Source organism: Belonocnema kinseyi, chromosome 7, assembly GCF_010883055.1.
Source record: "Belonocnema kinseyi isolate 2016_QV_RU_SX_M_011 chromosome 7, B_treatae_v1, whole genome shotgun sequence".
NCBI classification, from domain to species: Eukaryota; Metazoa; Arthropoda; class Insecta; order Hymenoptera; family Cynipidae; genus Belonocnema; species Belonocnema kinseyi.
The window spans coordinates 91,606,303-91,621,716 of NC_046663.1; the positions used below are offsets into that span (position 1 = coordinate 91,606,303).

Here is a 15,414-nt window from a genome sequence, read left to right on the forward strand (position 1 = left end):
CTATTTTCATATGAAAAATCGAATACATTTTAAGCATTGAAGCTAAATCTTTGACTTGAAAGACTTGAAATAAGTAAAACGAATGTCAGCTCAGAATTATATAAAGGTCGAAGTACTTTTGAGAATAGATATTCTACTCACGTTTTTAGGTTAAGATAAGCCGAGGAAAGAGTTCATGAAGTATTATTAATTAAATTAGATTTTAATATGGTCTTGAATACATCAAAATTTGCGGATTTACTCATTTTTTACCACAATTTTGTTGTGGATTTGCCCATTGAGGTTGTGTTGAAATGTTCCATTTCCGTTTCTAATTTTAGACATGTGTGAACGCACCCCTGGCGTGTATTTATTAGGCCGATTATATCTACGATCGACCGGATAGTTTATAAATAAAATAATTTTGTCAATTAATAAAAATGCCGCGAACACCGCTTCATCTAGCTTCTGGAACTGGAGTTGTTTTAAGAGATTATACAGCAAAAGCTATCAGATTTGTCAGATATGGTTGCACGAATCGACCTTTTTATCACATTGTGGTTATGGAGGTACGAATTTCAATTAATTTGTCTTTCTATTTGGTTTCCTATTTTCTAAACATTTGGATATTTTTCCAATCAATGCAAGTGATTCGTGGAAATTAAAACATTTATGACAAATCTTTCATCCATTCAACAGTATGTGTTAGTTTTTCAATCAGTACCTATTTTACAATTTATTATTTTCAATCAACGAATAAAAAGGATTTAGAACATTTCATGGTTAAATTATAGAATAGCTGGTACCCCCCTTTATTTCTTGGAATTTTTTTTTTAAACCCAACTATTGGAACATGAAATTGAAGTAAATTTGAAGCGATTTTTTGAAAGAAAGCATTAAAATTATTGTTAATTGCATTATTATAACGTGTCAAATATGGGTCTGTCAAAAATTTGAATTTGCCGTATTTAACTTACCGTTTAAGTCCTTTTACAATTCCCGGCAAGGTAAAAAGTTATAAATAAGTGTAATTTGAACTTCTATTTACATATCTTGACATATTTTGCTGTTTGGATTTAGAATATTTAAAAAATGCGTTTACACCAAATCTCAAGTATTTCCTTTCGAACATTTCCAAAGATTTTAAAGCTTTCAGAAAATTTTATAGATTTTAAATATGGTATAGTAATTTATATTTCAAAATATTTCACACAGATTAAAAATATTTTAATGATTTCAAATGAATACAAAATATTTCAAAAGAATTCAAGAATGCCAAAGATTTAATAAACGATATAGTACACCAGATTTCAAAACATTTCAAAGCTTTTAAACGATTTCAATGATTTCAAACGAATACGAAAGAGTTCACAAATATTTGAAAGATTTAAATCTATTTCTAAAGGCTTTAACAAATTTGAGAAGATTAAAAAAAAGTCAATGTTTTCAAACGAACACACAAGATTTCATAAACAAAGACTAAAGAAAACTTTCATAAATGTTTTAAAGATTTCATAACAATTTCAGAAATATTTCAAGGATTTTAAAGATATCAAGTTTTTTACAAAAATTTAAAAAGATTTCATAGAAATTTCAAGATTTCACAAAGATGTTAAGTACTTCAAGAGATTCCAATAAATTCACAAAGATTTCAAAAGATTTCAAGGATTTCAAAGACGACTTATTTTCGCAAAAAATTAAAAATTTGTTTATTTATGGTTCTGCTTTCTTTAAGTATTGTTGGTAAATAAAAAATGAAATTTCTCATTTCTTACATCTATAAAAAACGGTTATTTCATTATTTGATGTAAAAAATGAAGGCCTGGGAAAATTTGATTTCTTGACCTGGAAAACCTGGAAAAGACCATTAATTTCGTTCGTGAGAATCGCTGGACACCTTGGAAATATTAATCCACATTTCAAATTAAGTAAAAAAAGTATGATAAAAAATTGGATAAATTGAAAAGTGTGCGTTTTATTAAAGTTTTTTTATAAACAAAAATAATTTGTTGTCTTTTAACATTATTAAAGCATTTTTGCATTGGAATTTTCTTAATTTATCACTTCAAGCGGTTTTAATACTTACTTTTGTCCTGAAGGTTAATAGTTCGCTTTTGCACTTTTTTAAATAATTAAAATTTAATTATTTATTTTACATATTTTAAATATTTTGAAATATGTAAAATTCGATACTATTTTTACAAAAAACGTACATTTATTTTACCAAAAGAGTCCTGTAGGGTGGGGAATGTGCATAAGGTTCATAATTGTCCTTAACCCTCTACCGCCCACAGTGACATATATGTAACGTATGGAAGACTTAGGTTTTTTTAAATATGACTTTGAGACGAATAGCAATTTTTAACGCAAGGATTTACTTGAAAGTCAGGACGGTAATGAGCTAGAATTTTAGTTTTGTATACACTCCGCCATAGAAATAATATGCCTAAATATCTCAAAATTCAGAAAAAAAAAAGTTTTAAGGGCGTTAGGGGGTTAAAGAGGATTTTTATAACCATTATATGCATCAACTACTTTTATCATATTTTTTAAAATGTTTTAAAACACCAATTTTATTTCAAATTTGAAAAAAATTCTTTGAGTAATATATCACCCCACGAACATTTTAAGATGGATATAAAAATAATCGGTTGGGCGCTTTTTGAAAAAACTCTATTTTTATATTCAATTATTAAGAAATTAAGAAACTTTCAGAATATTTGATAAATGTTAGTTATTATTTTTTTTTATTTAATATGGTTGTTACTCCTTGATAATTTTAAGATGAAAATGGAAATAATCAGAGAGGTGTTTTTTGAAAAATCTGGATTTTTGTATCTAATTACTGAGAAAATAAGAACTTTTCAAAAGATGTTGTAAATATTGGTAAACAATTTTTTAATAGATTTTTAAAAATGAATTGTGGTTTTATGTCGCCCCACGAGCATTCCAAGATGAAAATAAAAATAATCGGAGGGGTCTTAAAAAAAAAAGAAGTTACAAACGAATTATTGATTTGCTTCATGTACTATTTCAAATTATTTCAATGTATTTTAAAGAATTACAAAAGATTTAAGGAATTTTAGAAGGCCTCAATTTTTAAAAAGAATTTACGAGGTCTAACAAGATTTTTAAGCTTTGAATCTGCTTTTACAGATTCTAAAGATTTTCAAGGGGTTAAAAAAATTGTAAGGAATGTCAAAGTCAAAGAATTTAATGGCATTTCCACAGATTTCAAGACATTTAAAACAAATTCACACGATTTAGGGGATTTTATAGGACGTTCAATTATTTCAAAGGATTAACAGGTTTTGAATATTTTAACAGACCCCGAAGCCTTTCAAGAAATTTAAAAGAACATTTCGAGATATTCAAGAATTTTTTAGGGTACCCAAAGATTTAAAGCTTTATTCTAACAGATTTTTAGAGCACTTTTAAGAATAAATTAAATTTCAAGCAATTCGTAGCGATTCCACACATTTTAAGAGTTGTCAATGTATTTCAAAAAATTTAATTTATATTGAAGGTATGTACTTCAAATTATTTCTAATTGTTTTAATGGATTTCAAGGGATATGTAAGAATTAAAAAACTTTCAAAGGATTTAAAAGATTTTTAGTTTTTTTAAACGATTACAAAAATTTCAAGAGATTTAAAAATCTTCAAGGGATTTCAAAGAATTGTGTAGGGTTTCCATATTTTTAGAAAGATCAGAGTACGAATTGATAAATTAAGTACACGATAATTAAGTAAGAACAGTTTGTATTAAGAAACATCAGGAAGATACAAGATAGGGTACCAAGGTAAAACAACAAATAATCGTAGCAAAGAGATTGTATCGTATTTAAATTATAATTCTAACACTTCCCCTCGAAACAAACTCTACCAAATAAAAAAAAAACTTAAATTTTTGCTAATCCTAGGAGACGAATACATTTATCGTGCTTTGGTTTTGTTTACGCCTTAGTTAAAATATCAGCAGCCATATCCCCAGATGCTACGTGCTCCAAATGCACTTGATTTAATTCCACAAATTCGCGAACAAAATAATGTCTAATGTCAATATCGAGGCGTCCTAACGGTAAGGTGCCAACGCACGCGACACGACTTGACGGTACTTAACCAAAAATAAAAGCAATAAAAAAGTAACCGAGAAGTTAGCGCTAGAAAGTCTTGCTCGCGTAATTGAGCAAGATGAGGCTAGAAGTTGGCCAAAACTAAAAGGTGCTCACTCGCTTTATCAAATCATGAAAGTTCTATCTCGGGCGAGCAAAGCATGAAGGTTGTCACTTCTCGCGTTTAGATTATAAGCAAGAAGTGGCACCTTCATGATTTGCTCGCCCGAGATAGCACTTTAATGTTTTGATGGAGCGAGCGAGCATCTTCTAGTTTTGGCCAACTTCTAACTCCACCTTGTTCAATTCCGCGATCTAAAACTTTCTAGTTCTTACTTCTTGATTAGCTTTTTATTGTTTATATTTTTGGTTAAGTATCATCTAGTCGATCGCGTGCGTTGGCATCCTATCGTTAGGACGCCTCGATATGTTTAGACCGAGCATTATAGACATGATTAGTTGCTAGTTTCTGAGCACTGTAATTATCAACTTTTATCCTGATTGATTTAACATTTGACGCTCCAAGTTCTAGCAGAAATCTTCTAAGATGTACTGCTTCCTTGGCTGCTTCACTCAAAGCCATATACTCGGCCTCGGTCGATGATAGAGCAACGGTACGTTGCTTTCTGGAGTGCCATGAAACTATCCCATTGTTGATTATAAAAGTATAAGCCTGTGAAGAATCGTCTGTCGTCAATTGAACCTCCGCAGTCTGCATCAACATATCCCTCCAGAGGTCTATCGCCAATTCTGTAGAAAATCCCAAGATCACTTGCCCCTTTTAGGTAGCGAAGCACTCTTTGCTGCATTCCAATGAGTTTTGTCGAACTAGTCATTAAATTAATTCAGTAGACTTGTGGCGTGAGCAAGGTCTGGTCGTGTTGCCACAGATAAATACAACAAACACCCAATCAGTTGTCGATAAGGTGGTTTCTCGCCATCTGCATAAGACCAAGGTTTGTTCCTAACTAGCTTTGCTCCAACTTCTAGAGGAGTTGATATAGGGTTGCAGTCCTGCATTCCAAATCGATGAAGCACATCTTTAATATACGTCCTTTGGTTTATCAGAATTCCTTTGTTGCTATAGGTAAAGTCCATTCCCAAACAGCGTTTGAGATTTCCGATATCCTTAACCTCGAAAAATGTTCTTAGATTGCAAACAAATTTTGCAATCTCTTCACTGTCTTCGCACATCACAAGGATATCGTCAACGTAAACAACAATAATCATTAACTTCCCCTTTTTGTTATTTAGGTTGACACAGGGATCTGATTTCGTCGGTTCCACTCCAATGGATCGTAAATCCCTATTCAGGCGTTTGTACCAGACGCGTCCAGCTTGTTTTATTCCATACAAAGGCTTTCTTCCACAGATATACCTTGTCACCACGTTCCAGTTCATTCAACATGATTTTACCCTTGTTACTCAACCCATCCTGGCTTTCTCCCTTGCTGATGATGTACTTAAGAACTTTTTCCAATCCACTTGGAACTTCCATAAATACTGTTTCTTCTAGGTTCCCGTTGAGATACGCCGTTTCTACATCATCTTGTTGAATATGCATCTTTCTTTGAGTGGCGTAAGCTATTGTCGTTCGTATGGAACTCGAACGTGCGACTGGTGCATATGTCTCATGAAAATCTCTCCCATATTCCTAGGAGTATCCTTTGGCTATGATTCTAGCTTTTCTTCTCACAAGAACACCGCCCAAGCCATATTTATTTGTTAGAACAAAACGACATATCATATTCCATGTGTCCGTCATTAAAATCGAGATTAGCTCGTCAGCCATGGTCAACATCCATTCGTCGAAATCTTGACTGGGCAATGCTTGATTGAGAGGAATTTCAGTTGCATTGAAGGATATTTCGAATAGATCATCCAGTCTAGCTGCATCCAGTTGTTCATTTTGTGTAAAACCATGAAAATCCTCATTTTCAGAATCTAGTTGATCACCTCGAGCAAAACCACGAAAATCCACGCTGTCCAATGCTTCATCACGATTAGTAGGCATCTCCTGCACGATCTCATTAAAATGATGATTCAATTTTCGATCACCATAGAAATCGATTTCGAAAAATTGATCCTCGTTTTCAACTTCGGTCACACTGTCCAATGAACTAGTCATTCCCCTAACAAGGTCTTCATTAGGATTAAAAATCTCGTAGTTCTTAGTTATTCGAATTTGAGATTCCTCTAAGAATGTTACGTCCCTGGATATTACGACTTTACTTTCGTTTGGTAACCAAACTCTATTAGACTTCGATTCTGAGCTATATCCAAAAAAGATACCTCTTCTTGATCGCGGATCTAGCTTGCCCTTTCTTGGTGCTCTATTCAATTTCCTTCTCGGTGATCTGTTTCGAATGTAACTCGCCGTATTCACAGCTTCCGCTCAGAACGTTGCAGGCAATCCCGATTGTATCAAAAGACACCTCGCCATGTCCATCAATGTTCTGTTTTTCCGCTCAGAAACCCCATTTTGTTCTGGATATAAGGAGCTGTTAGTCTTCGTAATATTCGGTGTTTCTGGTGCAATCGTCAAAATCCTTATTGACATATTCTTTTCCATTGTCAGACTGTAAATATTTAATATTCTTACCTCGATGCGTGCTTATGAAAACTCTAAATTTTTCAAATTCATCCATTACTTTATTCTTTTGACTTATGCACTTAACCTCACACCACCTGGAAGAATCATCGATGAGTGACGAAATAGACTTTCTTTCCAAAAGAAGCCACGCGCATTGGTCCACAAACATCGGAATGTATTATCTCTCCAACACTCGTCACGAAGAGATTGAATATTTAAATTACCCATGCGGATATGCCAATCTTCCAGAGAATTTTTCTTCGGCGTCCTTGTTTTGACATCCGTCTCAAAAATTCGCTTACACTCTGCATCGCATGCCCCACCTAAAAAGATATAGATCCTTTTCGCGATTTTCAGTGAGCAACACGTTTCCACAATTATCAACTATCTCGGCCTTGGTTTTACTGAAAGTAACATCATCTCCCTTATCAGTAATCTTTGCAACTGAGGCAAGATTCGTTCGTAAGTCCGGAACGTATAAAGTGTCACTGAACGGTACAACTTTTTTATTACTATCCATTTTCGTTAATGCCGTCGCGGTTTCCTTCCCGAATACATCCGTGCTTGTATTGCTAACCAGATTTAATTTTCCATATGCACTATCTTGACAAATTTTCGTAAAGGATTTGATATCATTACACATGTGGGATGTGCACCCACTCTCAACATACCAGGTATCACACTCCCCACTATGTCCGATTTTAAACAATTCCTCTTCCAATAACACTTCAGACGTTTCTAGCAAACATACATATTCGACACTGTTTCCAGCCCGATGTCCGATCGTACCACACTTAAAACACTTTATGTTAGAATCATCCTTTTCTGTATTCTCGTGCCGATCTTGCCTATAATTCATATTTTTATGCCCTGACCTTTTCGCGACCATCGCGTTTTGTACCATCTTAGTACTCATATCTTTACGCGCGTCAAATTATTCTCCGATTTTTATTCCAAGTGTTTCTAAAGTCGGTAATTCATCACAAGATAACATTGCACATCGAAAGTTATCAAAACTTTCTGGTAAACTTCGCAAAAGCATGACTGTCAATAATTCGTTATTAATTTCAACTTCCAGCTCTGCCAACTTGTCCACCGTATCAAAGAAACTTCGAGAATGCTCTCGTGCATCATCTCCTTCAAACATTTTCAAGGACATTAAGTGATTTAACAGGGCGGCCTTCCGCACTGGGCCCTTGAACTGGTATATAGCCTCCAACGTAGACCAAATTTCACGCGCGGAAGTATAAGACTTTATTTGCTTAATCTGGGAAGGATTCATTGCAAGCACAATATCCGATTGTGCTTTCAAGTCGGCTTGTACCCATCTATCAACAGCTTTTTGTGATTGCACATTTCCTTCTATCACCTCAGGCTTCACGACACTTACTGAAACGTAACCCCATGCGTCATTTTTTATTAAAACTGCACGCATCTGTAGTTTCCAGGTATCATAATTGTCTTTGCTGAGTACTTCGAATTTTACCCCGGTTGCGTTCATCGTTGCAATACACTATAGCTCACGGTCTCGAAATGACACAAACCTCAAAATTCACGACAGCCACCTGAGTTCGTGATACTAAAGTTAAATTTCGTTCTTTCCACTTATAATATCGCGACACGTTCTGGGCCCATAACCTTTTAGAAAGATCAGAGTACGAATTGATAAATTAAGTACACGATAATTAAGTAAGAACAGTTTGTATTAAGAAAAATCAAGAAGACACAAGATAGGGTACCAAAGTAACAGAAAAACAACAAACAATCGTAGCACAGAGATCGTATCGTATTTAAATTCTAATTCTAATACATATATCAAGGAATTTTGCAAGATTAATGGATTTCTCGTGAATTTTAGGAAACACATTTATTTTATTTTCAAATTATTTTTATTGATGTCTGCACACTTCTAACTATTTCAAAGGAATTCAAAAGTTTAAACGATTTCAAGGGATTTGAACAGATTTTAATGATTTTAATACATTAAAAAATATTTCTAAAGATATCAAGAAATTTCTATCAGAATTCAAGCGATTTGAAAGATATCAAGGTAATTCACAGATTTTTGCGGTTTTTAAGTTTTTGTGTTATTTCATTAACTTTCTCAGTACAACAATAACTGGAATTTATATCTATTGGGATTGGTTTTTTCATTGTTATTTAAATGATTTTTCAGGGTGACCGCTGGATAGGGAAATTACCAGTAATTTCAGAGACTCTTAATTCGAAAATCTTTTAGTTTAAAAATTTTCCATTTGAAATAAAGCATTTTTGATTAAAAAAAAAACATTTTTATTTGTTCAACTGTAAATATAAATGAATTAATGATAAAAATAAAATGCTTTTATTAAATGTAAATTATTGTTTTAGTCTAAAGTATTCCATTTTTAATCTATTCCATAAAACCAAATATTCAAAGCTAAACAATTTGAAACTGAATTATTTAAAAATTTCGAAGAGCTTTTAAACTTTGAGCGTTACAATTTTCTATTTTTAAAATGTTTAATTTTTAAGTGAAATTGTTGAATTTTCATGTATAAATAACAATTGAACACTTATTATTTGTAGAAAAAAATAGAGTAATTTTAAGAGATATTTAGAATTTTTGAAAAGATTAAAAATTAATTTTAAACGAGGTGTGTGTGTCGGCAAAAACCGGCTATACACACCGAAATTGCGGTACAAATAGCCACGACCTGAGTAAAAACAAAATTTAGATTTTTGCAGTTTGTGAATGGCTTCAAAAGAATAGAAACATTTTCTTAAGAATCCTAGGAAAATGGAAAATAAGTTTTTATTCTGAACAATTATTTAAAGAGAATATTTAAAAAGATTTCCAAAATTGTCAAAAAATAATCTGGAAGATTTTAAGGAAACTTTTTTAATTTTGCAGGATTTTCCATTAAATTTTCAGAAGAAATGCGAATAATTTTAAAAGATACTTAAAAGTTCTGAACAAATTTCAAAAATAATTTAAAAAACAATATCTAGTTTTTTTTAAGATTTTGAAATAAAATTGTGAAGCTTTTTAATGTTTTTAAACTATTGAAAATAAAAATAATTTAACTTTCAAGTTAAGAAGTGTTCAGTTTAGAAAAAAATTAATCGTTCAATTTTTAATGTTTCTAGCTTAAAATTCCTTAAAATAATATACTTTAACAAAAACTTTAATGCATTGCATGATTTTAAATTTAGAGAATTGAAAATGATAACACGGATTTTTATTTTTGTAATTGAATCTGAATATTTGAACTCTACAATTTATAAAAGTTAAAAATTCTACATGTTACAGTTTAAATGAATTTAATTTTAAATTGTTCAATTAAAAAGTTTTAGTACCTTCAATTTTATACGTGTTAATTTTTCAACATTTGAATGCAAAATTATTATTGAGTCTGTACTTTTTTATAATTAATAACGATATTAAAGTAATAAGAAGTTAAATTTTGGAAAAATGTAATCGGTATAAAATAATATTATTAAATAATTTCAGTTGTTTAAAATGGAAAAAATAGAGTGGAAATTTCGAAAAGAAATTAATAGAATTGTATTAATGACCAGCAACAGAGTTACTGACCTAATTACTTCTGTTAAAAGGATCTCTTCCTAATTTATTTCAGTTTAAAAATTTGTTAAATTTATGTAAAACTTAGTAATTTGTTTCAGAATTGACATTTAAAAAATCTATTTTGTAATATTTTATTCGTTTGTTAAAATATCTTGGTTTATAATCTAAGTATGTTTAAAATATTTCCATTTTTAGTCAATAATTTCGAGTTTTGCTAATACTTAATACATTCGGAATTTATGTACATTTAATAAATAAACATGAATCAATTCCGCGATAATTTCGTGTTATTCGTTATTCATGGAGTAATGTAATAATATTAAACATTATGGAGTAATATTTAAATTTTTTATTTAAACATTAAAAACTAAATTTTTTTAAGTTTTATGTTTTGCGATTAAAAATTCTGTAATTTGGATGAATAATATAAAAAAAATTCATTAATTTGCAAGATAAAAAGCTCAAAGCTGATCTTAAAATCATCCAAATTTAAGAATTTTAATTTGTATGTCTTTCAAAATTAAAGAGTCTTCAATTGTAAATCTTTAAAATCGAAGAATTTTCTGTTCTAAGTCTTCGAAATTGAAATATTTCAAAAAATGTTCCAAATCACTTATATCCCAAATATTATTTTTGAAAATTGAATAATTTGATATTCCAAATTCTGAACATAAAGAGTTATTGTCAATTGGAATTCTTCAAAATTGCAGAAATTTGAATTGCAAATCTTTTAAAATTGAAGGCATTTAAACTGCAAATAGTTCAGATTGAAGAATTTAAATAGCAAATATTCAAAATTGTAAATCTTCAAAATCTTGAGTTGTAAACCTTTAAAATTTAATTTGATAAATTTACATAAATTTAGAACTTGTGCGAGTTTTAAATTAAACAATTAATAATGTTATTGTTTGATTGATCTACGTTACAATGTTAATAATTTGGAAGATTTAGAATTGAAAACTCTAGACTTTTGCTCATTAAAGTCATTTACAATTTACGAATTATTATTTAAACACATTTCAAAATTAAAGAGTTTCAAATTGCAAATTGTTGAAATTGAATTTTCTACTTTAAGTCTTCAAAATTGAACTATTACAAAAGAATGTTCCAAATTACATACCCTTAAAATATAAGTTTTGAAAATTGAATAATTGGTAATTCCAAATTTGTAACATTGAAGAATTATTGTCAATTATAAGTAATTGAATTGCAAATCTTTTAAAATTGAAGAAATTTAAACAGCAAATAATTTAGATTGGAGAATTTGAATTGTAAACCTTCAAAATTTAATTTTTATGATTTACAATTTAGAAATTATATGAGTTTTAAATTTTACAATTAATAATGCAGTCATTTTAATGATTTACATTTCACATGTCATCAATTTTGAAGATTCATAATTGAAAACTCATTACTTTTGATAATCATAATCATCACAATTTACGAATTTTTATTCGTACATCTTTCAAAATTAAAGAGTTTTCAATTTTGAATCTTCAAAAATGAAGAATGTCAAGCTGCTATTCCAAAAAATGTTCCAAATTACATGCTTTAAACATATAATTCTTGAAAATTGAATAATTTCATATTTTCAAAATTCAAGAATTGTCAATTGTAATTCTAAAAAATTGTAGAAATTTGAATTGCAAATATTTTAAAATTGAAGAGTATTTAATTTTTTAAATTGAAAATTCATAAGTTATTAATAATATTATTAATAGGCCTATTTATTTGTCCCGAAAAAGGGGAAAGTTGGACAAGGGTATGGACGACTAGACCGGATTATAACAAATATTTGATTACTCATCCCGCATTTCAGGATGATAAGACACTTCGATATTAATTTCATATTGATGATAATTTGCAGATTTGATAATAATTCAGTTATTTCATATTCTTTTGCTATGAACGGCGTTCCCTCAAATTACGACAGGCCTGTTTCTGTTCTTCCAAATCATAAGAACAAAAGTGCGCAGTCCAAAACTCGAATTATTTTAAACCCTGAAAAATATCACCTATTTTACTTTTTAATTTTTAGAGAAGACAAGAGCAAAAAAAACCACCAATCGAACAACTAGGAACCTATGATGCACTTCCAAACAAATTTGACGAGAAATTGGTGTCCTTCAATTTTGAGAGAATAATGTACTGGATAGGTCAGGGTGCTCACGTTTCAAGACCAGTTATTGAATTACTCGGAATTTCCGGATTTTATCCCATTCATCCAAGGACTTACATCAAAGCGTGGAGAAATCGAAAAGCTCACGAAGAAGCTGCTGCAAAAGAAGCAGAGGATGAAAAAATAAAAGCCGAAGCATCTTAGTTTTCTTTTCTAAATGAATGATTTATTATAAATTTGTAAATAAACCTAATTTACTCTAATACAATAAAAAATATGTCTTGGAATTTCCTTCTCCCGGCTGATTTTTTCCCACTTTTAAATTCAATAAAGATGTCAGGCGTTTTTAATTTTAATTAAATTAATCGAATTCACTGAGCTAAATAAGTCAAGTGAATAGTCGGTAAAGAAATTCAAATTTAGATTCTTAAAATAAAAAAAATAAAATAAAAAAAATTCCCCAGGTGAGGCTCGAACTCACAACCCCGGCATTGCTCACGTATCACTGTCTTATAAGTACCGTGCGCTAACCAATTGCGCCACTGGGGATTGGTGCTTTCAGTTTTCTTGTTGTCGAAGTATGTCGCCTGGGCCAATGGCGGCTTCAGATTCAATCTCCCCCGGAAATTCATGAAAGACAGGCGTGTCTCGGACTTGCGATAACATTTATCAAATATTAGCGCAACGGTAACAAAGCCTGAAATGATTTATGAATCTTATGAACTCTCATTCAAGGCACTGTGTCTACAATTCTATGTTACCATTATTCTCTATATATAACTTCCATGTCCATTTATAAAAAACGCAGTAGACATCATGTGCGATTTAAAACTGCATAGATATTTTATTTAAAATTAAAGTAATCGTTTATTTTAAATCGTATTCAAAATTTGCAGTCAGTTAAATTGCAAAAATTCATTGCATCATTACTTTTCTTAGAAAAAATTATTGATTTTTGCTTATTATATTTCATAACCTCTGTGTATTATCAGGGTGGCCCTTTTGATCGAAGAAATACATTCCCGGTTCGAAAACATTTTTCGCGATCAATACAATTAAAAAATTAAAACTCTAAAGCTAAATATTTTTCCATTTGAAGTAATAAAAAATAAACTATAAATTAAAGGACTTGAAGTGAAAATCTTGAATTTCAAACTATAAACTGGAAGTTTAAAAGTTTTTAAGTTCAAAAATTGTGTATTCAAATGATCAATAAAAATAAAAACGTATAAAATGGGAGGTACTAACACTTTTAAATTGTACAATTTTAAATTAAATGCAGATAAACTGCAAAAATTCGAATTTTTAACTTTGATCAATTATGTGGAATTCAATTCCAAAAATATAAACCTACATTATGCTTTTCAATTCTTTAAAATAAGGAATAGATCAATGAACCTTAAAATTTTCAAAATTATATTATTTTAAGCTAGAAACATTAAAATTTTTTTTTAATTAATTGAACACTTCTTAAATTATAAGATAAATAATTTTAATCTTAAAAAGTTTTAAAATCCTTGAAAAGGTACATTTTTTTTCAAATTGCAAATTATTTTTTCAATCTTTTCCGTACTTCTAAATATCTTTTAAAATGAATCGAATTTTTCCAAACTCTTTTATGACAATTTTGGTAACCTTTAAAGCATTTTAAAATATTTTCTTAAAATAATTTTTCAAACTAAAAAATCTTTTTGATTTTCCTAGGAATCTTTAAAAAATGTTTTTATTCTTTTGAAGCCCTTCACAATATTTAAAAATCTTCTAAATTTTTTGTTTGAAATCTGCAAAAGTCTACATTTTGTTTATCTATTTGCTATTTGCACAAAAATTGTAGTACGAATATTAAAATAATTTTTAATGTTTTCAGTTAATTTTGAATCTTTTCAAAACTTTGAAATATTTCTTAAAGTTACTCATATTTTGTCTACAAATAATAAGTGTCCAATTGTTATTTATACACCAAAATTCAACAATTTCACATTTCATTTTTTTTTTCGTAAAAATTAAAATTGTAACATTCAGACTTTAAAAGCTCTTCGAAATTTTATATTTGAATTAAATCTAGAGATCAATTACATAGTTTAATTTTTAACGTTAAAATCTGTAAATTCTTATATTTTGAAAAGATTTAGAATCGTTTTGCAAATAAATTATTGCTTTCTTGTGCAAGTCTTTAGGACCAAATAGTTTAATTTTCAAACAAGAAAGATGAATTCTCAACGAAAAAAGTGATAGTTGATAATTCCATATAATAAGACTTTTATTTCAAATGAAAAAATGTTAAATTAATGCAAAAAAGACCAATTTTCTACAAAATAGTTGAATCCTCAACCGAATAAAATTAATTTTTGACCAGTTGTATTTTTAATCAAAACAGATGATATATTTGTAAAATGACACGTATTTTCTACTAAATAGTTTAATTTTTTAATTCGATAATATGAATTTTTAACAAAAAAGATCATCTTCAAACCAAATACACGAATTTTCTACCAAGACGCTTAATTTTCTACCACAAGACGAACTTTCATATAAAATTATGAATTCACAACGAAAAATGTAATAGGTGATATTTCAATCTAAAGAGATGTTAATTTTTAATACAAAGCAGTCAAATTCACGAAAAAATAATTTTCAACAATATAGTTGAATCCTCAACCAAAAAGGTTTTAATTTTAATGGAAATAGTTGCAATTTTAATAAAAAATAATTCAATTACTACCAAAAGAGACGAATTTTCAATCAAAAAAAGATTTAACAGTCAAGAAAAAAAAATCTTAGGCAAATTATAATTTGAAAGAAAGAATCATTTTTAATATAAAATGAATAATTCTTTTATTCAGTTTCTATTTTTATTTGCTTTAAGATTATATAAGTATAATGTTCCTCGGTTTCTCTAGAAAATTCGAAACGCTTTTTAAAGATTACAGATACATCGACAAAGAATCTAGAAGTTTTCTAAGACTTTTTTTATCTTACAAAATTTTAGGAAAAATTTGATTCAGTTTAAAAACTATTTAGGACTTTCTGATGCTTAGAAA

General features: G+C 29.4%; 2 protein-coding genes and 1 non-coding gene across 3 annotated transcripts in view; 1 reads left to right on the top strand and 2 right to left on the bottom strand.

Moving 5' to 3' along the window:
* Positions 1–326: 326 nt before the first annotated feature.
* Positions 327–12,648, top strand: LOC117177288 (probable 28S ribosomal protein S16, mitochondrial). The gene is made up of 2 exons (XM_033367882.1): positions 327–548; positions 12,293–12,648. Exons 1-2 carry the CDS (start codon positions 420–422, stop codon positions 12,575–12,577), a joined length of 414 nt encoding a protein of 137 aa, XP_033223773.1. The 5' UTR covers positions 327–419; the 3' UTR covers positions 12,578–12,648.
* The window catches only part of LOC117177287, a 13,336-nt gene continuing 10,524 nt past the window's right edge, over positions 12,603–15,414 (bottom strand). The window contains exon 7 of the mRNA XM_033367881.1: positions 12,603–13,070. The gene's annotated coding sequence lies outside the window, so the exon portion shown is untranslated. The remainder of the gene's footprint in view (positions 13,071–15,414) is intronic.
* On the bottom strand, positions 12,830–12,922 carry Trnai-uau. Its single transcript is given in 2 exon segments — positions 12,830–12,865; positions 12,885–12,922. It is a non-coding gene; the product is annotated as a tRNA-Ile (tRNA).

What these genes read in the sequence shown, in the direction of transcription:
- LOC117177288 (XM_033367882.1), top strand. Translation starts at nt 420, where the DNA reads ATGCCGCGAACACCGCTTCATCTAGCTTCTGGAACTGGAGTTGTTTTA. An exon ending in ATCACATTGTGGTTATGGAG is followed by an intron (nt 549 to 12,292) that starts GTACGAATTTCA and finishes TTTAATTTTTAG; the next exon opens with AGAAGACAAGAGCAAAAAAA.